Source organism: Anomaloglossus baeobatrachus, chromosome 1 (genome assembly GCF_048569485.1).
Source record: "Anomaloglossus baeobatrachus isolate aAnoBae1 chromosome 1, aAnoBae1.hap1, whole genome shotgun sequence".
NCBI classification, from domain to species: Eukaryota; Metazoa; Chordata; class Amphibia; order Anura; family Aromobatidae; genus Anomaloglossus; species Anomaloglossus baeobatrachus.
In genome coordinates this window covers 174,675,827-174,700,361 of record NC_134353.1, presented here as the reverse complement: position 1 = coordinate 174,700,361, position 24,535 = coordinate 174,675,827, and the positions used below count along the sequence as shown (strand labels likewise).

Genomic DNA, 24,535 nt, shown 5'->3' with positions numbered 1-24,535 from the left:
ATAAAGGATACAGGCTGCTGGCTTCATGTATATAATATACAGGGCACAGGCTCCTGGCTGAATACTGTATATATAATATAGAGAATGCAGGCTGCTGGCTTAATTTATTTAATATTGAGGATACCAAAACTGCTGGCTGTGTATATATAATATGACGGATACAAGCTGCTTTCTGCATATATATGATATAGAGGATACAGGTTGCATATATATTATATAGTGGTTACAGGCTGCTGGCTGCATATTTATAATATAGAAGATACAGGCTACATATATCTAGTCTGAAAGAAACAGGCTGTTGGCTGGATATATATTATAGAGGATACAGCCTAGCCTGCTGGTTGTGTATATATAATATAGAGGATACAGGCTGCTGGCTTCATATAAGGTATGTGTATCACTATAATGTATACACAGATCCACACTATATTAAAATAGTATATACAGACATACTGCAATGCAGGATATAGTGTGGAACTGCATATATAGTATCGTGCTGTGCATGACCCAGAAACAAGAATCAGAAAACAGGTACATGTAGATTAAGGTCACCAGCCACACGAGGCTTTGACGTTGAAGGCAGAAAATTAAAATGGAGTCCCAGCACGCTCAGCTGTGATTGGCTGATCTTTTCTCCTTGCGCTGTCATCATTCTTTTTCTGATAAGCTTCTGTTTATACTGCACATAGCAGCCTTTTTAGTTTATACGCAGAACAAGCGGAAGAAAAGTGAAAAAAAATCACAGATTGGGCTTTTATTCTGCTAGGCACTAGAGACAACAGGAAAAAGCACTGGGTTTTTAGGGGACTCTCCATTAATTTACAGATGGTTGGCAACCCCAATTAGAATGCAAAATTATGGCAAAAAAAAATATTGCACATCATGCTCTTTTTAAAGTTAAGATAACCGGCCTTATTGTATAATGCTATTAAACTAAAGATATGAGGTTAATCTGCAGGTCACTAGCATTAAAAAGGTGTGCAGTCGCAGTGCTCAAGGTGCCGCACCTGGGACAAAATACACTTTATTCTACTGGAAGCAGCTGGCTTTCAGTCATGCAGGCATGTCCTGAGAATTTACAATTGCAGTACTGAGAGTGGTGGCTGTAAGCACACCCCGGCACCGATTGAAAGCTGTCTCTACAGTGATGCACTGCTGAGTCGGCTGTTAATAATTGTTGGGACAAGCTCACTGCTGTGGTTGCTTAGCACATGCTTGCATGACTGAAAGCTGCTGGCTGCTGGTAAAAATAAAGTTCATTACCTTTCAGTACAGCATCTGAGCACCTTTAAAACATTTTTAATGTTCAGATTAACTTTATATCTGCAGGATAATAGAGTTATCAGACATGACAGGTTCCCTTTAACTACAAGTACCATTCAACAGGAGTCTTCTAGACGTCTTTGTTCTTTACAGTCAATTTTGAGTGAATACTTTATAAGCGTACTGTTTGTTGTATGCAAAGAAAAGTCTCACAATATACCTTTGACTGTAGAACATAAGTATTAGATAATATTCACTAAAAGCTCTGCCACCATCTGCTAAAATGGGAATGTTTTCAACCTATCTGATGATCCATCCACTCAAGCTCATTGAACATCATAATACCTTCCTTCCAAAGATTTCTGACACAGTCGCTTAGATCATGTAATACATACAAAACATCTCTAAATGTATGCTCTCCATTTTCTGGACCAATGATTAGAGAGGATGTCATATTTCCACACTGCTTCATATGCATTGATAAAAAAAATCTGCAGAAATAGCCTTTTAAGTAGTTGTGTGGTGCAAGAATATCAGTGTCAGCAAAGCGTTAAAAACATCTCTGTATATCTATTGATCTGTTTGTTGGGGATGAAGCAGAATAAAAAATAGCTACAACAAAAGCAAATAAGGGAATGAATTAGTAATAGACATCTATTGTAAAAGCAAGAGCATATACTGTACAAATACTTGTATATAATACCTTCTTTTTTATATTTTATTCTGTCCTGTATTTACATTTTGTTCTCGGCCAAAAGGAATTTTTGGGGAATAAAAAACAGATGACACTTTGCCTTATAGCAGCCCCTTAATTTTGCACTTTAATTTGAATACTATGGGTGCGACCACTACCAAACAAACATTAATAGCCCACCTTAGGGATTGGATATTAATATTTTAGTACTAAAAATTAATAGAAATGAATGCTTTTGAAAAACAATTGGGTTTATTGAAGGTACAAATACTCTTTCTAACAAAATTATTAAGATAATTTATAAAGGTCTTAAAATTGAAACCTACCAAAGAGAATATCTGCAGGGTGTTTGTATATTCTTTTCTTTTTTTGTATGAATTTCCTCAAAATCGCCAAAAATTTACTAAGGAAATAATTGGCTGTGTGTGTATGTGATGAAAATAGGGAATAGTATATTATTGAAATCACTTGCACTAATGACTAATGTAAATGTGGCTGTGCACCTGCTCTACTGACGTCTATTTAAGTTACCGAAAAGCCATATAAAGCTAAAATAACATTATCCAAATCCCAATGAAATAGAGAGAGAAGTCAAAAATATAACAATAGACTACTGGTATTCTTTGGGTTCAACATTTTATGGTATAGTAAGAGCGCTAGCTGTTTCAAAGGTTTTGCTCACACTGGCATATAACTCAGAAGAGTGCAAAGCGAGAAAAGAGGGATTTCAATCAGACCCATATTTAGAGATGAACGAACCTCAGGCTCGAGGCTCCGGCTTTGAAAATGACGTGAAAATCACCCTGGTGAGTATCGTGCTGTGCTGGTGTCTCAGTGATGCGCAGCATTGTGTATGCTGTGGGAAGTGTGTGATTGGCTCACATTTTACTTATATTCTGCAGTCCAAGATGTAGTGTTCACAGAGAAATTAAAAAAAAGCATCGCCCACCTCCAGAAGTGTTTTGCTGTGGGCTGAAAGCAAAACATTTCCGTAAGTGTGTGGGCGGGGCTTTTTTATTATTTGTCCCTGAATATTACATCTTAGAACGCAGAATGCAAGTCATATGTGAGTTGATAACACACTTCCCGCAGCACGCACAATGCTGCACAGCACTCAGACACAAGCACAGCGCAATACTCACCATGGTGATTTTCACGTCATTTTCTGAGCTCGAACCCCAAGCCTCGAGCCTGAGGTTCGCTCATCTCTACTCATGTTATGCAATGAGGCAGTTTTTTTTTCTCAGCTGTTTTGGCCTGAGTAAAAAAAAAATGCTGTGAGTGGAAACATAAATTAGATAAGACTTAAAGGAAACCTGTCAGGTCCAATATGCACCCAGAACCACAAGCAGTTCTAGGTGCATATTGCTAATCACTGCCTATCCGTCCCTGTATACACTAGCATAGATAAAAGGATCTTTCGAAAAGTATCTCTAAAGATCTTATATTGTATGCTAATCAGCGACAGGACTAGTCCCCTGGGCATTGCTTCCTTTGCTAGTCCGACACAATAGCATATAACATGACCCTGTGGATGTATTAACATTCTAATGAATGATCAGCATCAGACGATGATCTCACTCACCTCTCCGCTGCCATCACCGCCTGACACTGGATTTTGGCTTTGTGCACATGACTACGGAGTTTTGGTCATGCGCACCATGAAGCCGGGTGTATGCCTTCATGGCATTAAACTCATGTAGTGCGCATAACCCAAAGTCCAGAACCATGTGCACAGAGCTGAAGTCCAGGAATCAGACATGATGGCAGCGGAGAGGTGAGTGAGATCATCCTTTGATGCTGCATATTCAGTAGCATGTTAGCACGACCATAGGAGCGAACTAACATGCTAAGGGGCTGACTATCCAAGGGAACTAACGCCCAGGAGACTAGTACCCATGCTCATTAGCATACACTAAATGATCTTTAGAAATACCTTTTCTAAAGATCTCTTTATCTATGCTAGTGTATACAGGGATGTTAAGGCAGGGATTAACAATATGCACCCAGAACTGCCATCTGTCTACAATGCATTATTTTTCTCAGCAGCTAATATTCCACCAATGTTCTATGCTACAGATTGGCAATGTGTAATAAACTGACATCATACGGATGCCACAAGTCTATTTTTTTCTTGTACAGTTTGATGAGTAGTGTTCAATAGACGAGTGCAATTGCAGCATGCTGCGAAGTTTTCTTCAGTCCGATTTGAGCGGAAAAACCCGCATATCTGCTCTGCCTCATTGACTAACATTGGTCCCAGTGCAGTGAAATTTTTTCTCATATTGCACTTATCCGTTTTATACATCAGTGTGAGGGAACCCTAAAGCAAACTTATTAGTTGTTACTGAAACTTTCTTCCCTGTGCTGCTTCTACATTATCACATATTGTTTTATGCCATTAAGAAAAAAGTCATGTTTACCATTCGTACTAGCAGAATTAATCTAGTCTTTGATGAAACGAGTCATCTCATATACTCAATCAGCAAAATAGGGCTATTTATATTGTCTCCAATCTCTGTTTATGAATATAAATGACAACACACACATTATGCTTTCCTTTCAGCTGCAAGCACAAACTTTATTTGGAAAAGCTGCCAAACACCAGTATTATTATTCCATTTCACAATGAGGGATGGACGTCACTACTCAGAACCCTACACAGCGTGATCAACAGGACACCAGAGAGTCTCATAGAAGAAATCATTTTGGTGGATGACTTCAGTGACAGAGGCAAGTTACATTTTATTCAACGGATTAAGATTAACTTTGCATAAAAATAATGGTATCTAATTAATTTAAACAAATATGTACAAGAAAATAGGTGTGATCTTTAGACATTTCTCAACATTGAAATAAGAAATGATGTAAAATGGAATAAATGTTGCAACTGTTGGCATTCTCACATCAATTTTGTGTCCAGCTAAGCCAAAATAGGTGGTGCAGGGCTAGAGCAATGAGAGTGATGTCAAAGCTCGTCTAATTAATAAACCTGTGTCATACTTTACACCAGAAATAGAGCTCCAGGCCCTGACTGGAGTAAGAGGCTCACTGTCATGATCTGTGCGATGCTCAGGCACCGCTGAGCTATTGCATGTATCTCTCTCCTGGGTTACAGGTCTCGGGAGGGGCTAATTCCAATCTGCCTCATCTTGGTGGTCAGATCGCTATACCTTTGTGCTGCTGTTACTGGAACACCGCCAATAATAGTTCCTGCTCTGCAGAATGTGAGTCTGGCTCCTGTGATTGATCTGTCCTACCTCCCAGCTACTGTCCTGACCTGAGCTCTCCCATACTGTGTGTTTGCCTAGCTCCTCCTGACTTCCCGGTCCCGTCCCACGACTCTCCCGTCCCTGTTTGTAGCTCTGATCTGCTGGCCTTTGACCTTGCTTTGTTGTACCTGACTTCAGCTCCTCTTTTCCCGTCTGACATTGGCGTTACTTCCTGGTTCCCGACCTCTAGCTAGCACCTGACCACAAATTGCTTCTCCCCTGTTTTTGACTTGACATCCTGGTACTGACTCGGCTTGCTGACTATTCTATTGTTTTTGTGCCGTCTAGTGCATAATCTGCTAACTGCATCTAGAAACAGCTTCTCCAATGTTTCTCAGTGCCCCCACTAGTACAGTGTGACACTCACATTTTTTTTGTATCAGGCATGGATCTCTGAATGAATAATGTGTGTCTGACTCCAGCATGCCCCTCATAAATACTGGCATTGTTCAAGGCAGTTTTGATGAATTTGGGCCAATATTTTTCAAAATATCTGTATTTATTTAGCATTGGTGGTGAGCACCACACGCAGAAGTACATGCAATACATGCACTTATACATATTGTCACTTAAGTTATTAATGGCTGTATGAGGAATATTCTGCCACACTGAATGCACTTGGACATAAACAGTAAATCAAGATCCATTGCTGACAGCTCACTTAGCTTTTGCTAACCGATGATGTAAAAAATATGTATGGTCCAAGAAAAGTTCAGTGATGCTGCAGGACATGATTATATGTTTTCTATAGCTGCTAATGGTGTCAAAAGCAATATGCAACTTGGTGTTGCTTTATATGAAAAAAGGCTTGTGGGACACTTAGGAAAAATGGCCATACCACTACTTTTATGATCAAATTATGTAACACTGAGCAGTTGGTGTACCTAGAATGAATATTGGAGAGGTCTGGTTATCGTATATTATGCCTCTGCAACCATAATCCCTAGGATTAAGACCAATATAACATTGCCTCGAGAAAGCCTCTTCACTGCCCTTAAGCCACCACTTTGAAAAGGCTATCATGGTGGCTGAAATGGAGGTCTATAATCTTCAGCAATGAGTTCTCCTTTTGTTTTTGATGCCATAATAGTCAGAGATTGGTCTGGAGACCATGTAGGCAACACCATGAAGAGGTTTTCATGAGGAAACAAGACAAAAAGGAGCTGCCAGCTACAAAAGGACCTATCAGCAGCATATCTTCATAGTTTACAAACACAAATGTATTGAGTGTGGCAGAACATTCTGCAGAAAACCATTATTAACTTCATAGACAGCATGCCAAGGTGTGTAAGGGCGGCTTTGCACGTTGCAACACCGCACGTGCGATGTCGGTGGGGTCAAATCGAAAGTGACGTACATCCGGCGTCACTTTCGACATCGTAGTGTGTAAATCCTAGATGATACGATTAACGAGCGCAAAAGCGTCGTTATCGTATCATCGGTGTAGGCTCCAACTTGTTCAAAATTACGATGCCGCGACAGGTACGAAGTTGTTCCTCGTTCCTGCGGCTGCACACATCGCTGTGTATGAAGCCGCAGGAGCGAGGAACATCAGCTTACCTGCCGCCGGCGGCTATTTGGAAGGAAGAAGGTGGGCGGGATGTTTACATCCTGCTCATCTCCGCCCCTCCGCTTTGATTGGCCGCCTGCCATGTGACGTCGCTCTGACACTGTAGGACCCGCCCCCTTAGGAAGGAGGCAGGACGTCGGCAAGAGCGACGTCGCAGGACAGGTGAGTGCATGTGAAACTGGTGTAGTGATAATGTTCGCTACGCCATGAATCACAAGATATCGCTGCTGTGACGGGGGCGGGTACTATCGCGTGCGACATTGCAGCATCGGCTTGTGATGTCGCAACGTGCAAAGCCCGCCTAAGTGTCATACTGAATAATGAGATGTTTTGAAAAATTTTCTTTCCTTCTTTAATTATTTACATATCATTAACATGTGTATTGATCTTGTGATTTGCATAATATCAAACCTATTTCCTCTTGGACTTGCAATTCCATTGTTGAGAAGTATATTTCTTGTATGTGAAAAATGTGACCAACTCTATTCTAGATTTTTGAGACAATGTATAAAGATAAAATTTGATGATACAATTATTTAAGCATCAAACAATAGCAAAAAGGAACACTGTGATTTAAAAAAAAAAAAGTTTTTAATCAACAAGATTGAATTTCTGACCTGAGAAAGTTGTGCAACATTTTAAGACTATAGTTAACAATAGTACAGGCCTCAATATGTTGTTGTTTTTTGTTTTTTTTATAGAGCCTTTTAGGAATTTTTTTAGTTTAGAATAAAAATGTAGCTTGAATTGGGCTTAGCTACAGTAATAAAATGCAGATGTCATGTCATTGGTGGAATGTAGTTGTCACAGAATGCTGAACATGCATGTTAATGCTGATCTCTGTGCCTATGCAATTTTAGGAATATAGCTATGTTGGACTGTCACATTTGTTTGTGACACGCCCGCCCCAGGGCCTGGGGACTCAGAACCGGACCGGACTAGTCCGGGGACATCAGCCATGGTGGGGTCCGGTTCCGTGACCCTGGCTGTGTCTTTTGGAGAAAATAAAGGGGTTTTAAATAAAATAAAATAAAAATAGTTTTTATCGACTACGCCACGTTCGGTGTGCGGCCAGGTTATTTGGGGTCGCCGCTGCTGGGGCTGATGGAGTGATGCAGCCTGGATGGTTAGAGCCCTCCTCAAGCAGGGATAGGCCCCAGCAGTGGATGATGGGGGTTGTATTGGGAAAACAGTCTATGTGAGTGCACATCATCAAGGAAACAGCCCACACCAGTATTGTAGTTTAACTTGCCTTGTTTACTTTTCTGTGGTGGCACCTGAACCTGCGGGAGCTGGTCCCAGGTGTATCCGCTCCCCTTGTTCTCCATGCCAGCTGTGACCTGGGATCGCTGTCCTCCGTGCACAGTTATTGCTGATGGTGTCCCGTGGCCTAGAGCTACTTGGAACCCCTCTGATTCTCTTGGTCCTATTGCAGGCAACCTGGACTATTTAAGGGGTTCAGTCCCTGGTCCCCTCTTTGCTGCTGATGCTTCAGACTCTTGTGGTGGTGAAGAACCCTGGAGATTCCTTCACTTGGCAGAATTCACAATGTTCATAAAGGGTCTCACTGTCCTAGGGATCTGCACCCCGCCTTGTGCTGAGGACTGTGAGCTTGGTTCCGTCCTTCCACGGACATGCTGCAATTCCTAAAGTGTCGTACTTCCACAGGGGGCTCACAGGTCCTGGAGTTCCCGGTTCCTCACCTCACGTTCCTCTCTCCTTTTCACAGCACTCCGTTCTCCCTGCAGGTCTTTTTCTATCTTTTCCCTTTCTACTCCTTCCGACTACTTCTCCTCTCCTCAGACTTTCTAACAGACTCTCCTGACATAGACTGCTTTCTTCTTCACCTCGTTCTGACTGACTGCACACTACTTCCTCCCGCCTTTTCCAACTGATTACTGGCCCCTTCCCCTCACTGGGTTTCTCCCTGCAGGCTGGGTGGTACTATCCAATCAGTGCTCTCCCCTTTTACCTGTTTCTAGGCAGTCTCCCAGGTTGATGTTGGGGTTGTGTGTGGCCTGAAGGTGCTTTTGCGTTTGCTCTGACACGGATATTCCGGGGTTTGGATTTCCACGGGTTACATTTGTGGCACCTGATATTTTTCCAATCAATGCTTATTTTGGTGCATAACAAAGAAAGTTGCTCCATTTTTTCTGTTTCTTTAAACCCATAGATTTCTCGGGCTGTCTGGAAAATCCTGTTTGTGCCGCTCCCATTAAATGCTTCTAGGATTATTTAATGTGCAATACAAGGTAATATTGTGGTAGTATTTCAATTGGATTATTTAATCATTTCTGAACTTTAGTTGTGGTGTAACAAATGGCTGTGCATTTTATGTGCCATAGAGGTAATGTATACCATACAGCTGTTACTCATCAAAGAAGTAAATTCTCTCAGCTACAATGGTTTTAATTTTGGCTAAATTGGAGTGCAATGATTTGTTACATTTATGGGTCCACCACACTTTTTTCATCTGAGGTAATTTACTGATTTTTCACAAAACGCTTTTAACTTTATTAATACAATGTTGTATTTTTTTTTTATTTTGTGCGACTCCAGTCTTTTCTTTTCAAAAAATGCTCTAAAGGAGTAAGCACTGTAATGTGTTTCCATACTGGGACTCTAATTTTGCTAATTCTACAGTTTGCAGGGGCCAATACCCTTGACAATGAGCAGTAGAGTGTCTCATATCCAAGGCAAGAAGCATGGGCTTGCAGGCTGTTTACTTTTCAGCTTGGAAGTACAGCTCTGAAGCTGATATCTGAAACCTGCAAGGTTTAGTTTCCGAGCACTACTTCCATGCTGCAGAGGCAAAGTGACCTCTAACATTAGAATCAGAAAGCATAAAATTCAGACCAACAGTGAGCCCTTGTTGGTGACCTAACTTCAGGAGTGCATAGTCCCCTGGCAAGCAGGAAGCAGAAGAAAGTTACAATCCTTAAAATTGCAGATATGTATTTCCCTGCAACTTCACCAAGAAGATAAGGACTTTCCTGGTTGGAATTCCTGTTCACAGTTTCTAGAAAAGTAATTGCGTAGTGGCAGTACATGGCTAATGGAGAAGCTGTTACTCAGTAAGAGAGCCAAGAGTGATCACCTAAAGGGCAGATTGTGTGGGACAGATAGACCACAGGATGAGAGTCTACTTAGGAAATGGTCATGAGCAAGAACCAGGCATGAAATGACAGGCAAAGAATCCCAGTTGTAAGACTACAGTTTTATTAGGCATCTATTGTAACATCAAGGCTCAGTTAAACAAAAAACGCTAGTAATCATTATAAACTCCAACAAGCAAGGCATGAGAGGTTGGTTGCAATATAAAAATATGCCTACCAAAGCATTGCCAATAGTTATGGTGTATAACTCCACAGCTGGAACAACCAATGTTTGGAACAACGTAGAAGACAATCAGCAGACTGAAAATAATTCCTGTAAATATACAAAATAGTCTTATATTGTTTTATCGCCAAAAAATGTAAATGTTACAATAGACAGAGCACGTGAAGGAAAAAATAAAACTTCACTTGGTTCTTAATGTCAACGTTAGCTCATAACTTATGGTTTAAATTCAGAAAGAGTGGTGACTATGGATTTATGACTAATTTACAGAATATTTGAAATCAATCATGATGTTAATAGTTGCTTTTTGTATCCAATGTGCTGTTATATTCATTATGAGATTTAGTTCTGATCCTTGTTATTTTGGAAACTGTCATAAAATCCATTCATGAATTTATCGTCTCATAAAAACCTGTCAATCAATTTGACTGGGAGTGGTAGTTGTAAAGTACTTTTAAGGCCCCCTTAACACCTAAGTGATTCCGGTTTTTATGTTACAGTTTTTATACATACCAGAATCGCAGAAATAAGCAGATCTATTAAAATCATTGGGTCTACGCACACATCAGTGATTTCTCACTGACATGTTTCCGTGCGGCGCACATGCATGTCTGTGTGCTCCACATGGAGACATGTCCATTTGTCTCCAGCAGCATTGATGTCCCATAAACCACACAGTGGAGTGATCCATGAAACACGTACCAGAAAAAAACAAGAACATTGAAAATTAAAAGCTTTTTAAACTCACCCGTCTCCAGCGATGCTGTCTTCAGCCGTTGCTGTCTCCTGCTTCAAGGTCGGCAAAATATGCTAATGCATATTCACTGCATAGCCAACCCATAAGTAGCTGCAGCAGGGAGACAGCAGCGGCTAGACAAAGCAATGCGGGAGACTTTAGCACCACGGGCAGCAGTGGCATGGACAGGTGACTACATCTCCTGATCTCTGTGTTTTATCACGGATAGCACACGGAGATCACAGTTGTGTGAAAATCATGGCACATGGAGGTTTATACGCACCTTTATCACGTCAGTGAAAAATGATGTGTGTTTTTCACTGACGTGAGAAGGGGGCTTAACAGAAAGATCTATGAAGTGACATATACATGGCAATGCAAAACAATTTTTAATTCCCAGGATAATATTTCAATATGTAATTAATATCTTAACCAAATATATTTCTGAATGGAATCAAAGATAATAATCCTATAGAAATGAACAAATCTCACGAGTAGGAAAATATTATAAAGCCAATCATGTAAAACAGATTGATTAGCTGAATAATGTAGGCAACTCTCAAGTAAATCATTGTATAACCAAAGAGCCTTAAAACATATACAGGATTGCTTTTTAATCTTATTTTGGGAGGCAGATAAACAAAATACAGCTATTCAGAAATTAATATTTTTTTTGTGGGGGGGGAGTTATGTCGATCCCTACTGTTAAAAGAGATAACACAGCTTTATTCCTCTGGTCAGTACAATTACAGCAATAAGACATTTATATTTTTTTTGTGTTTTGCCTCTTCACACAATAAAAACAATCTGTTTCTCAGATGGAGCTATATAGTGGCCTGTTTATTTGTGTGACTAGAAGACCTTCTCAGGGATACAATACTTATTTTTGTGTTATCTTTATATTTAGGGTTTTTTTCGACTTTTTTCTGGTCCTTTGATGAAAAAGACACATTTTTCACAAAGTTTTTTTAATGCTGTTCACTGAAGGGTTTAGCTAGTTTCATAGATTTATAGATCATATTGTTCTGGACATGGTGATACCAAGTATGAGTACTTTTTTGTTTATTTTTGGTTTTACATAAATATGCGTGTTTCTGGATATCATGTTTTCTGTTTCTATTTTTTTATTTATTTGGTGATTTTTAAAAAATATTTTTATAATGTGTTTAGCTTTTTTTTACTTTTTTACTTAGTCCACCTAAGAGACATTAGCTTTTATTAGTTTCATCCCTGGTGTAATGCATTGCCTTGTAAAAGCATTGCAATTTATTACACCTATTAGTGTGACACTGACAAATTGCCAGTAAGAATATGCTCTAGGCAAGGTGTAACAGGCCACCATAGCCAGCTAACACAGAGATTGTTATTTGACCTCAGGTTGCCATTGCAACAATTGGGACCCCATGCTCATGTCACAAAGGTCACAATTGGGTGGGAAAGGGAGTATTTTTCCTCTTCCAACATCCTGAATGCTGCGAATGCTATTGATCATGGTATTTAGGGGGTCAAACAGCAAGTAGTAGGGTGGGAACTGGCCCTGGCATTGACAGCTGGAACTCAGTTATCGCTGAAGCCTAGCTGCAGGCAATGATCGCTCCTGTGCCCCCATGATCATTGGTATATCCATTTTTGGGAATGCACTATTATATGACTTCCATTCCATCCACTGTAGGCAGTAATCATTACAAAATCAGCTTGGGTATTATAGTTGCAGTCTATTAATATCACCTGTCGGTATGTAAGTTTTTGCTATTTAATCTAAAAACAGGGATATGTCACTTCTAAACCTGTGTGCTGTTGTTTCCACACAATGAAGGCTTTATCACCTAGATATTATCATTGCCCAAACTACAGGGCTCATCAGCCCTTGTCTGACTACTCATCCTCCTTTGATGATTAGCTCTCTAGACAAAATACAATACTCAATGCTCGATATACAATATACACACAAAGCTGTGCTGTGGGCGGGTTAACTTTCTGAGAACTTATTCTATATATATGGCTAAAAATATAATTTGAGGTCAATCTTAAATAATGAAACCTCTTTTTTTATGTTTTCTGCTGAAGATTTACATTTATATAATGAATCTGATTCTAGATTGTTTTGTCATGAATATTTTGCACTAGTCCATACAAGCTAGTATATCTAAAGCTTTTCCACAAACATATTTGAATGATATTTAGTTTCCATTTTAAAATATTTACATATTCCCATTCACACATGTGTTGTAACACATTTGATTGCAATAGATGTTAATAAAGAAAATACAAAGCCGTGTAGGATATTTGTTAAGCCTTAAATATGAATTTCCAGAATGTAGAAATTGAAAAATGTGTCCAATGAATTTTCTAATGTATCACAGAGGCTTCATTCAGAATCAGAGCATTACTGAAATTATATTTTTCCTTTACAATTTATAAACCTATTAACTTTTTCTCAAATGGTGTGTCAGGATTGTCCTCGATATGTTTTATTACGGAAGGCATTTCATTTAATTGGACAGCAGGGTGGAAGAATGACAAGATTGTAATAAGATCATATATTTGTCTTTTAGTTTGGAAGGAAGCATTTTCCTTGTCTGGTCCAAGGGTTAATTGAAATGCCCCACTGCTTCTGTACCATAAAGACTATACATATCCTTTTTGATCTTTCAAAGCCCTTAGGGAGTCATCTACTATACAGAAGCTTAGGGTGCTGCTTCTTTTCGCCTTTAATGTATCATCTAATCATTGAATGTACTGTGAGTTTATATATATATATATATATATATATATATATATATATATACATGTATATATAGTATTATTTTTGAGAATTTTGTGTATAGTATTACGTTTTTTCTTATTTTTATATTGTAGATTAAACACAAAAAAGCTCATCTTGTCTGTACAGCCATACTCTTCTTTTGACTGCTATGTCTCTATGATTGAAGTTTTCTTCAAAGTTAGTTAAAAGTCAAAAGAATACAATGATGAGCAAAATGGTAGCAATGTTTTGAACTTTTGACTTTCAGGCTCCATATCACACTAGCCGCTACAACTTCGAATGTGAGCCTACCTTCATTTTATGAACAATCAACTTGGCTATTTCATACGTAAAATTGACTTGCCACTATTTAACATATGATTGATTTTGGAGACTCTTGTCATGTTACTGCATTATTAATGTTTTTCTCCGGGTGGTGGTAAAATCTTTTTCTTCCTGTAGACTACAAATTACAACCAGTTCTCATACTCCTTAACCCCTTAACGACCGCGGGCCGTAAAATTACGTCCTAAATGACATAATCTTACTGCCCGCGGTCCTCCGGCGGCAGCATGCCGCGATCGGCACACATCTCAGCTGATTTTCACAGCTGAGATGTGTGCCTGCTAGGCACGAGCAGAATCGTTATCTGCTAGTGCCGATTAACCCCTTATATGGCGCTGTCAATACATGACAGCGCCATTATAAGCGCGATTGCGGTAATATTTTCCTTACCGCCCGATACCGGAAGTCACGTGACGCAATCACGTGACTCCCGATAGTTGTCATGGTAGCACAGGGTCATGTGATGACTCCTGTACTACACCTGACTTGGTTTCACTTTCGCTGTGCCCGGGGCACAGCAAAAGAGAAAGACAGCGTATCTGCTGTTTACAGCCTTGCAGCTGTGATCAGCAGATACTGCAGAGTGATCGGAATGCTGATCGCAATAGCCCCCTAGGGGGACTAGTAAAATAAAAAAAAAAGTTAAAAAATAAGTTTTAAAAAATTAAAAAAAAACAAAAAAACCTAAAAGTTCAAATCACCCCCCATTCGCCCCATTGAAAATTAAAGGGTTAAAAATAAAAATATACACACATTTGGTATCGCCGCATTTAGAAACGCCCGATCTATCAAAATATAAAATCAATTAATCTGATCAGTAAACGGCGTAGCGGCAAAAAAATTCCAAACGCCAAAACGACGTTTTTTTGTCACCACAACTTTTGCGCAAAATGCAATAAGAGGCGATCAAAACGTAGCATCTGCGCAAAAATGGTACCGTTAAAAACGTCAGCTCGAGACGCAAAAAATAAGCCGTCATTGAGCCTAAGATCCCGAAAAATGAGAACGCTACGGGTCACGGAATATGGCGTAAAACGTGCGCCACTTTTTTCGGACAAACTTCCGATTTTTTTTAACCCCTTATATAAAAGTAAACCTATACATGTTTGGTGTCTACGAACTCGCACTGATCTGAGGCATCACATCCACACATCAGTTTTACCATATAGTGAACACAGTGAATAAAATATCTCAAAAACCATAGTGCTATCGCACTTTTTTTGCAATTTTTCAGCATTTGGAATTTTTTTGCCATTTTCTAGTACACAATATGGTAAAACTGATGGTTTCATTTAAAAGTACAGCTCGTTCCGCAAAAAATGAGCCCTCACATGACCATATTGACTGAAAAATAAAAAAGTTACGTCTCTCAGAAAAAGAATGGCGAAAAAAAAAAACGGAAAGCGAAAAATCGGCCGGTCGTGAAGGGGTTAATAGCCTAGTTTGCTATTAGGTAGGATTCCTAAGCAAAAAGTCACTATTTCAAATCTTGGAGCAGTCATGAAGATTTCCCAAGAAAAGAGAAACAGCAACATCCAGTTTATCAAGAGCAGTATCTCGGCCAAGAACATTGCCAAAATACATCATGTAACTGTCATGACAGCTGGAAAAATACAAAATGAAGTCCATCCATCTATAAAAATTCCAGATAGTTATGTCCATGCAAATGATTAAAGTAAAAATAATGGCTCTTCAAAAGGTCTATCAGTTATGGCATGAAAAACACAGCAGTAGAGGTGCCTCACATGCTTTGTAACAGTGGTATGACAGATGTCCATTTCAAGAATTGAGCAATGCGTGATGTACAAGTATGGGATGGTCCCATGAAAAAAAGGTGAAGAAGCCTTTACTAATGATGAGAGGAGCAATGGATATTCGTTTTCGCTGAACAAAATGGGGAAAAATAAACAGGATCAGTGAGCGAACATGACGCAGAACTTAACCCAGAAAAATGTGCCCCATACAAGTCAATGGAGGCGAGACGTTCGGGGATGTAAATTGTCTGGAAAATGACCATATTAAGTGCTAGGGGACTGCAGGATAGTTATACCTACCGTGCTTCTCAGTTTTTTCCTGGTGGATCATGCTGCAGTCAAACTCTCTTCTGAGCCCGCTAATTAAGGTTCATGAATATTCACTGCTTCTCCCACCCTCTGTGCAAGTGTCGGTAATTGGTTACAGACTGCTATACACACCCCCTACCTTGTGTGGCAGTCAGTTTGCTGTAAAGTAGTGTAAAAAGAAATAAAAAATAAAAAAAAATGACAGGCTGCAAACTTTGATAGCTAGCATGTTTAAAACTACTGTGGCAGTCTTCAGATCCTACCTGTGAGCTTTACTGTGGCGAAATATCAAAATAAAGAGGAAAAAAGGCATGATTTCCCATTTTCCATCTAGCCATGGTAAAGCAGATAGGTGGGGGCTGGTAGTATCAGAATGTGAGGCACCATAGATATTGACCCCTTAGCCTAAAAATACCAGCCCACAACTGCCTAGAATTTTCACATCCATTAGATTCTTTATCTGCCTCATCCAAATTGTGCTGGTGTGGTGGAAATCAGGGTTATATAAGAGATTATTGACAGCTGTGATTGGTCAGCTACCATCAAGCCCATAATGGGGTGTATCTATGAGACCCCTTGTAAGTGACAAGAAATACACAAATATCAAAATATTCTTTATTTGAAAAAAAAATAAATACACCCTCTTTCACTGCTTTGTTTACCCCAAGAACACTCTTGAAGATCCGACGTTATCCATACAAAGTACCACGACGATCCTCAGCTCTGCTACATCTGGAGCCTGGTTGAGAGGAAAAACCATCCACTGACAGCCAAGGGGTTACCCAGCTGTGAGCAACGACATCACTCAGTTCACAGGAGGTAATTTGTGGGTTCCCATGGTATGACCTCTCGTTACCTGACTGTCAGACTGTCAGAGTGCAAGACACGGCTGTGACCCACAATCCGACAGTGGCTTCAAAGGTAAAGTGGTGACGGTCCGACAATCCAGCAGCATTTTCACATTCAAGCCGCTGCTGGACAAATAAAAATTTTGATTTTTAACAGCAAAACAGTAACAATGCAGTGCTATGACAATAATCTCCATAATTAATCATATGATAATCAGTTGCAAATCAAGTTTATGTATCAGATACCCCAAATGATTGTCTATGAAATGAAGATAGCCTCACATATGAAGCCACTGTAGATGATAAGATATGGAGCCTGAAAAGGAAAAGTTCAAAACATTGTTACCAGTTTGCTTGTGAGTGTATATCTAACACATATTACTAAACAGTTAAACAATGGCACCCACTGTCCTTAGGCTCCTATGTTAAAAAAATGGCATAGCGCACAGTATATGTTTATTTTTTTACCTCTACATAGTGTATTAAAGGGGACTGTGCTATTACATGATATATTAAAAACTGATATATAGATGATTTATATCTATTTATATACTAATTAGAGATGGTCGAATTCACAAAAAAAACAGGACCTGCGGGTCCCTGCTAAATTTAAAAAAACCTGGATCCGCTCCAGAATGCAATACCCTTATAAGTCTATGGGGACCAGAATCTAGAGATTAAAAATGTTGGTGGAAGGCATAGGGTGGTAGGAGCACGCGCGGTGTACTCACTGAGGTTGTGTCATGGAGGCACTCTCCTTCCGGGTAACACTTTTCCTTCCAGAGCTGACAATAAAGCTCTAGCTCCATAGAAACACAACAGCCGAACCGCTCTTTTTAGGAGAATGTGTGGCTGTAGCGGGTGATGCGACGTGAGACTCGCACGAGTCCCTTGCAAGTGTGACTCCGGCCTAAGAGAAACCCCATGCGGCTTATTGTTAATTTAAATAAATAATTAAAAAAAAAAATCGACGTGCGGTCACCCCCAATTTTCATACCCAACCAAGATAAATCCAGCTAGGGGCTGGTATTCTTAGCCCGCAGCCACCAGGTATTGCCGCATTAGAAGTTACAATCCCGGTGCTTTACCGGCTTTTTCCTTTGCCCTAGTGCAGTGGCAATCGGGGTAATAGCAGGGGTTCATAACATCACTTAGCTGCTACTAAACCCTAGGTTAGTGATGGCACAAGCGTCTATGAGATACCTGCATCACGAACCGGTAAATGAAAGTAAATAAGTACAAACACAGAGAGAGGATCCTTTATTTAGAATAAAATACAAAAACACACCCTCTTTCACCATTTTATTTACCCCAAACTCCCCTCCAGGTTGGGCGTAATTCACATGAGGTCCCACATCGCTTCCAGCTCTGCTACATCTCACAGCAAGTGGCTATAGAACAGGACCGCCGGCTGTGAGTGCAGACAATGACTGAGCCATGATAAGCGATGACTGCAGGCAGACACTGTCACAGCCTTGGGGTGCATCTGACTGCAACCAATCACAGATGACAGGGCGGCAGGTGGGTAGGGAAAGCATGGAAAGCTGTGTGTACGCGATGAACCTATTGCGCTGTACAGGAAGTAAATGCGCAACCCCCCGGAAGCAGTTTGCCGCCATGACACAGAGTCTCCGTAAGTAGGAAAAGCTTGCTTAATTCTTGAGTTCTTTCTTTTTTCCTTTCATTTCCCCAGTACCGAATCCAGATAGTACACCCGAAATCCCGGATCCGGGTCCAGCACTCGGGAATGTTTGAAACCGCGTGGATCCCAACTTTTATAGTCTGGGTTCACTCAGCCCTAATGCTAATATATAAAGTTATAAATTTGTTGAGTAGGGGATTATAAATATGTTTAATGAAAGCCCTGGATGCTTTAGTGTCATATACAGCAATTATCAATTTGGCACTATGAAAGCAGCCTCTTTCAGGATAAGAGGAACAAAAATCCTACTTCTTTTCTCTTCTAAAGGCCACATTTTGCTTTTGACTACTATTTTCGGGTATCCTTCTCCTATGTACAGGCTTGGTACAATATAATGTGTTCTTCATGAATGGCATGGTGACATTGTAGATAAATCTAAGGTTACATTTAAATCAAAAGTACAAGAATATATCCGATTCTTAGATGTTTGACTTCTGTCTGTGAACTGATATTCATGCTGTGCCATTCCTAGCAATATATTCAACAAAACAAGTATTATTTTTTTCCAAAGATTTGTTTGAGTGGATTTCCAACCTTAACACATATTTGAAGAAAATCCTTCGATGATTTAAAGAAAACTTGTTTGTTTTCTGTACTAATAGAATGAATTTCCATTCTGACTTTCATTTCACCTTTCATATTAAAGAAATAATTCTGAAATAGTTTTGATATTAAAATTCATATGAAATCCAAGTTTGTGCTATATTCTATATTAAGAACTCCTTTTTTTTTTTTAAAAAAAAATTAAGGACTGTTAATTAAAGTTGCATTACATTTTCCAGTTTTTTTTTCTTTAGACATAGATGGTGAAGTTGTGACTGAAGTTTTGTTTACACCAATTTTTTTTTCTGCATCTTCAAAATATGTTTACATGAAATAAAATTTTGAAAATACCAAATAAAACAAAAACTGGTCTGATGTTCTTGCAGCGCTATTTAATGGTAAAAAAAAATACTGCCAGGCATTAAACAGGTTCTGTTCTGTTTGTGAATCTAAAAATCTTGCTAAAAAATAAATAAAAATGAAAGATTATTTGGTACCAAAAATTATTTTAATCAGTAATTTAACTTGTCTTAAATCGTTATTGTAAACTATATCTACCTACAGAGAAATAATATAATGAAGATATAATGGCTACATTATGTTAACTAACTGAATTCATATGCTGAAAGCACACATTATGAATATACCCTTAAATAGTATGGTTGATGGTGGATTCCTGAATCATAGAATGTCAGAGTTGGAAGGGACCTCCAGGGTCATCTGGTCCAAGCCCCTGCTCACAGCAGGATTCACTATATCATCCCACACAGATGTCTGTCCAGTCTTTTTTTGAAGATTTCCATTGAAGGGCAACTCACTACCTCTGCTCCATTTATTGAACACCTTCACTGTCAAAAGGTTTTTTTCGAATGTCTAATGTGCCTCCTCTTAATCAGTTTCATCCTATTGCTTCTAGTCTTTCCTTGTGCAAATGAGAATAGTGCTGATCCTTCTATAGTGTGACAGCCCTTGAAAAATGTGTAGACAGCTACCAAGTCTCCTTGTAATCTTATTTTTTTGGGAAATAAACATTTTCAAACCCTTTAACAATTTCTCTTATGACATGGTTTGTAGACTGGTCACCATTCTGAACTTGCTACAGTTTGTTGATATCTTTTTAAAATTTGGTGCCCAGAACAGGACACAGTATTCTAGATGAAGTCTGATGAAAGAGGAGTAGAGGGCAGTAATTACTTCACGTGATCTAGACTGCATGCTTCTGTTAATACATCCCAGAATTGTGTTTGCATTTTTTGCTGCTGCATCACACTGATGACTCATGTTCAGTATGTGTCCTATTAGTATAACCATGTCTTTTTCACACATGCCTAGCCTTAATCCTTCCCTTTTGGTTATCCTTTTTTATTTTCTTTTTTCATTTTTCTTGCCCAGATGTAGGAATTTTCATTAAAAAACATTCCGTTAGTTACCGCCCACTGTTCTAGTTTGTTTATAACCATCTGAATTCTCTAGTATTAGCTATCACTCCTAGCTTTCTAAGCAAATTTAATCAGTTTACCCTCATCTCCTTCATCTAAATAATTGACAAATATGTTGAACAACTCTGGTCCCATGATAGAGCTCTGTGGTACCCCACTTGAGATATTCTTCCAACTAGATGTGCAGGCACTTATGACTAATCTTTGGGTACGATCACTAAGTCAGTTATGAATCCACCTAACAGTAGCCTTGTCCAATCTATACTTGGTCATTTTTTTTTAATAAGGATTGTATGAGATACTTTGTCAAATGTTATGGTGAAGTAAAAATATACTAAATCTACTGCATTTCTCTGATCTAGCCAGTCATTTATTCTGTCATAGAAGGAAATTAGGTTAGTCTGACATGACTTATTAGTTACAAACCCATGTTGGCTCTGATTAATCACTTCATTCTCATCCAGGTACTTGCATACATGTTGTTTGATAATTTGTTCAAAGATCTTTCCTAGTATAGAAGTCAGGCTCACAGGTCTATAGTTCCCTTTTGGTCCACTTTCTTCCTCTTTTTGAAGATGGAGACATTTTCTCTTCTCCAATCTTCTGGAACTTCTTCTGTTCTCCAAGAATTTTCAAAGATTGTGGAAAGTGGTTCAGATATTTTCTCTGCTATCTCCTTCAGTACACTGGGGTATAATTCATCTGCACTTGGAAACTTGAATTCATTTATGTTAGCTACGTATTCCCTCACTATATCTCTGTTTATAGATATCCTGATTATTCTATTACTTCAATAGTACAGTGAAGATCAGTTGATATTACATTTACTTTCTGAGAGAAAACAGATGAAAAGTAGGAATTTAAAAGTTTGGTCTTCCCTAAATCATTTTTACCACTTCGTCATTTTCATTCTGTAAAAATCCTATAGCATCCTTTACTTTTCTTTTCCTTTTGACATACCCAACAATGCTTTTTTTATTGCTTTTGACCTCTCTTGCAAGCTTTAATTCATTATCAGCTTTAGATAATCTGATATGTGCCCTGCAGGTTTAGCAGACTGCATTATATTCTTCTTTAGATATGCCTCCCTCTGTCCATATTTTCAGAAATATTTTAATAAGTACTTTTTACAGTAAAAAAAATGAAATCATAATTGCTAACTAGGCAGCTGAAGTGAATATGTAATGCAACCAAGGTCTAGCCATTTTATTTTTTATTTTTTCCTTACCTTTTGCTGATGTTTTTTGAAAAAGTATATTATGTTGGAGCTAAGTTGCAAAGGCAAGATCTTCTTGGTGAAATACCTAAGCTGCGCTATTTACTCCTACATAATCAGATATCTGTTCCACTACTCTTCTCACAGTATTAATTGGCACATGATGGAGACTAAAAGTGCTGAGTTTCTCCATCATTGCTGTTACGGGGTTGACAGCTTAGGAAGGAAAGTGTACAATCTTAAGTGCAACCCGTGGTCCACTGTGCTATGGATGGAATATTGCTGCTAAGGGCCCAGAGTGCAAGGTGGACAACAGCAGATTAACGTAAAGCTGGGTATTAACGAGCGCACTAGGTTCTGTCTTATTTGTACACAGATTGCACTAGCAGTAACATAATAGTAGCGCAAATTCAAGCGACCTGCCTTTACGTGGAGCACAGCACGCTTAACCAGCATATACTAGGTTCTATGTTAATTGCACACAGATTGCACTAGCAGTAACATAAAAGTAATGTAAATTCAAGCAACCTGCCTATATGGGGTGCTTAACCAGCGTACACAGCGGTACTAAAGACACAATTCAAGCGACCTGTATATGTATAGCACAGTTAACCTGCACACTCACCGGTACTAAGACGCAATTCAAGTGACCTGCCTATATGCAATGCAGAGCACACTTATCCAGCGTACTTACCTGTACTAAGATGCAATCCAAGAAACCTGCCTAACACCCTCACACAATAAGGCTGAAAAAGACTGAGCACCATACGGCTTTGGTGGTTTCCATATGATAATAGGAAGACAGAAAGGCACTATCCCCTAAAGGGGATCACTATAGGCACACTGAACATAGCAGGAATAAAGAGAAGAAAAGAACGTGCCAAACACAAAAGGATCCCCCAGAAAAATGTATCCTTTATTAGAAAATATCAATTAAGAAAATTGAGCCAAGAATGTTAAAAACACTAAAAAAGCCAAAAGGGCTAACACACACATCCCTTTAAATTGAGAATTAATCAAGCTTGAATAAGCTTCCCATGAAAAAACACCCTATACACATACAATAATACTAAAGGATCAAAAACACAGGACTGCTGAACCAATCACATATAGAACAATGTATAAAAATACCATAATAAACATAGTAATTGGTAAAAGGTCACTGGCACTCATTAAGCTAGGCAAACATATATAACTAGAAGGTGGCCCGATTCTAACGCATCGGGTATTCTAGAATTTACGTATTGTAAAAAACACAAAAACCTGAGCTGAAACAATGTTCAGTAAACATGCAACATTAAGCATGTGAATTGCAGCCTTAAGACTAGAAAAAACCAAGGAGAAAAATTGTATGAAAAATACCCTGAATATAAATAAATAAATTGCAAGTGCTTAATAACAGGGTACTTAGTGTATACATTTTTGCAAAAAGGTAAAAAGCTGTCCTCACCTCGTCACGGTGTACCCATCTGAGACAGTCCCTAACCTACTGAAGTTAAAACATTATCAATACCTGACTTGTGTCATGTCAGAACTCCAATATGGATGGTGGCAAGTGGTTAGCTGTGTCCCAGATAAATACACAGCAAAGTGAGACGCAATCAGCTGTTCAGTCTCAGTACTAGGAGGGCTGCGCCCCCAACTTGCAACCAAGCAAGAAAACATACAAAAAAACACAAAACCTGAGCTGAAACAATGTTCAGTAAACATGCAACATTAAGCATGTGAATTGCAGCCTTAAGACTAGAAAAAACCAAGGAGAAAAATTGTATGAAAAATACCCTGAATATAAATAAATAAATTGCAAGTGCTTAATAACAGGGTACTTAGTGTACACATTTTTGCAAAAAGGTAAAAAGCTGTCTCACCTCGTCACGGTGTACCCATCTGAGACAGTCCCTAACCTACTGAAGTTAAAAAACATTATCAATACCTGACTTGTGTCATGTCAGAACTCCAATATGGATGGTGGCAAGTGGTTAGCTGTGTCCCAGATAAAATACACAGCAAAGTGAGACGCAATCAGCCTGTTCAGTCTCAGTACTAGGAGGGGCTGCGCCCCCACTTGCAACCAAGCAAGAAAACATACAAAAAAACACAAAAACCTGAGCTGAAACAATGTTCAGTAAACATGCAACATTAAGCATGTGAATTGCAGCCTTAAGACTAGAAAAAAACCAAGAGAAAAAATTGTATGAAAAATACCCTGAATATAAATAAATAAATTGCAAGTGCTTAATAACAGGGTACTTAGTGTATACATTTTTGCAAAAAGGTAAAAAGCTGTCTCACCTCGTCACGGTGTACCTATCTGAGACAGTCCCTAACCTACTGAAGTTAAAAACATTATCAATACCTGACTTGTGTCATGTCAGAACTCCAATATGGATGGTGGCAAGTGGTTAGCTGTGTCCCAGATAAAACACAAGTCAGGTATTGATAATGTTTTTTAACTTCAGTAGGTTAGGGACTGTCTCAGATGGGTACACCGTGACGAGGTGAGACAGCTTTTTACCTTTTTGCAAAAAATGTATACACTAAGTACCCTGTTATTAAGCACTTGCAATTTATTTATTTATATTCAGGGGTATTTTTCATACAATTTTTCTCCTTGGTTTTTTCTAGTCTTAAGGCTGCAATTCACATGCTTAATGTTGCATGTTTACTGAACATTGTTTCAGCTCAGGTTTTTTGTGTTTTTTGTATGTTTTCTTGCTTGGTTGCAAGTTGGGGGCGCAGCCCTCCTAGTACTGAGACTG

General features: G+C 39.0%; 1 protein-coding gene across 1 annotated transcript in view; it reads left to right on the top strand.

The window, feature by feature from the left end:
- Window positions 1–24,535, top strand: part of GALNTL6 (polypeptide N-acetylgalactosaminyltransferase like 6) — a 2,628,190-nt gene that overhangs the window by 941,205 nt on the left and 1,662,450 nt on the right. Inside the window, exon 4 of the mRNA XM_075347205.1 lies at window positions 4,524–4,690. Coding sequence (XP_075203320.1) covers window positions 4,524–4,690 — 167 coding nt within the window. The remainder of the gene's footprint in view (window positions 1–4,523; window positions 4,691–24,535) is intronic.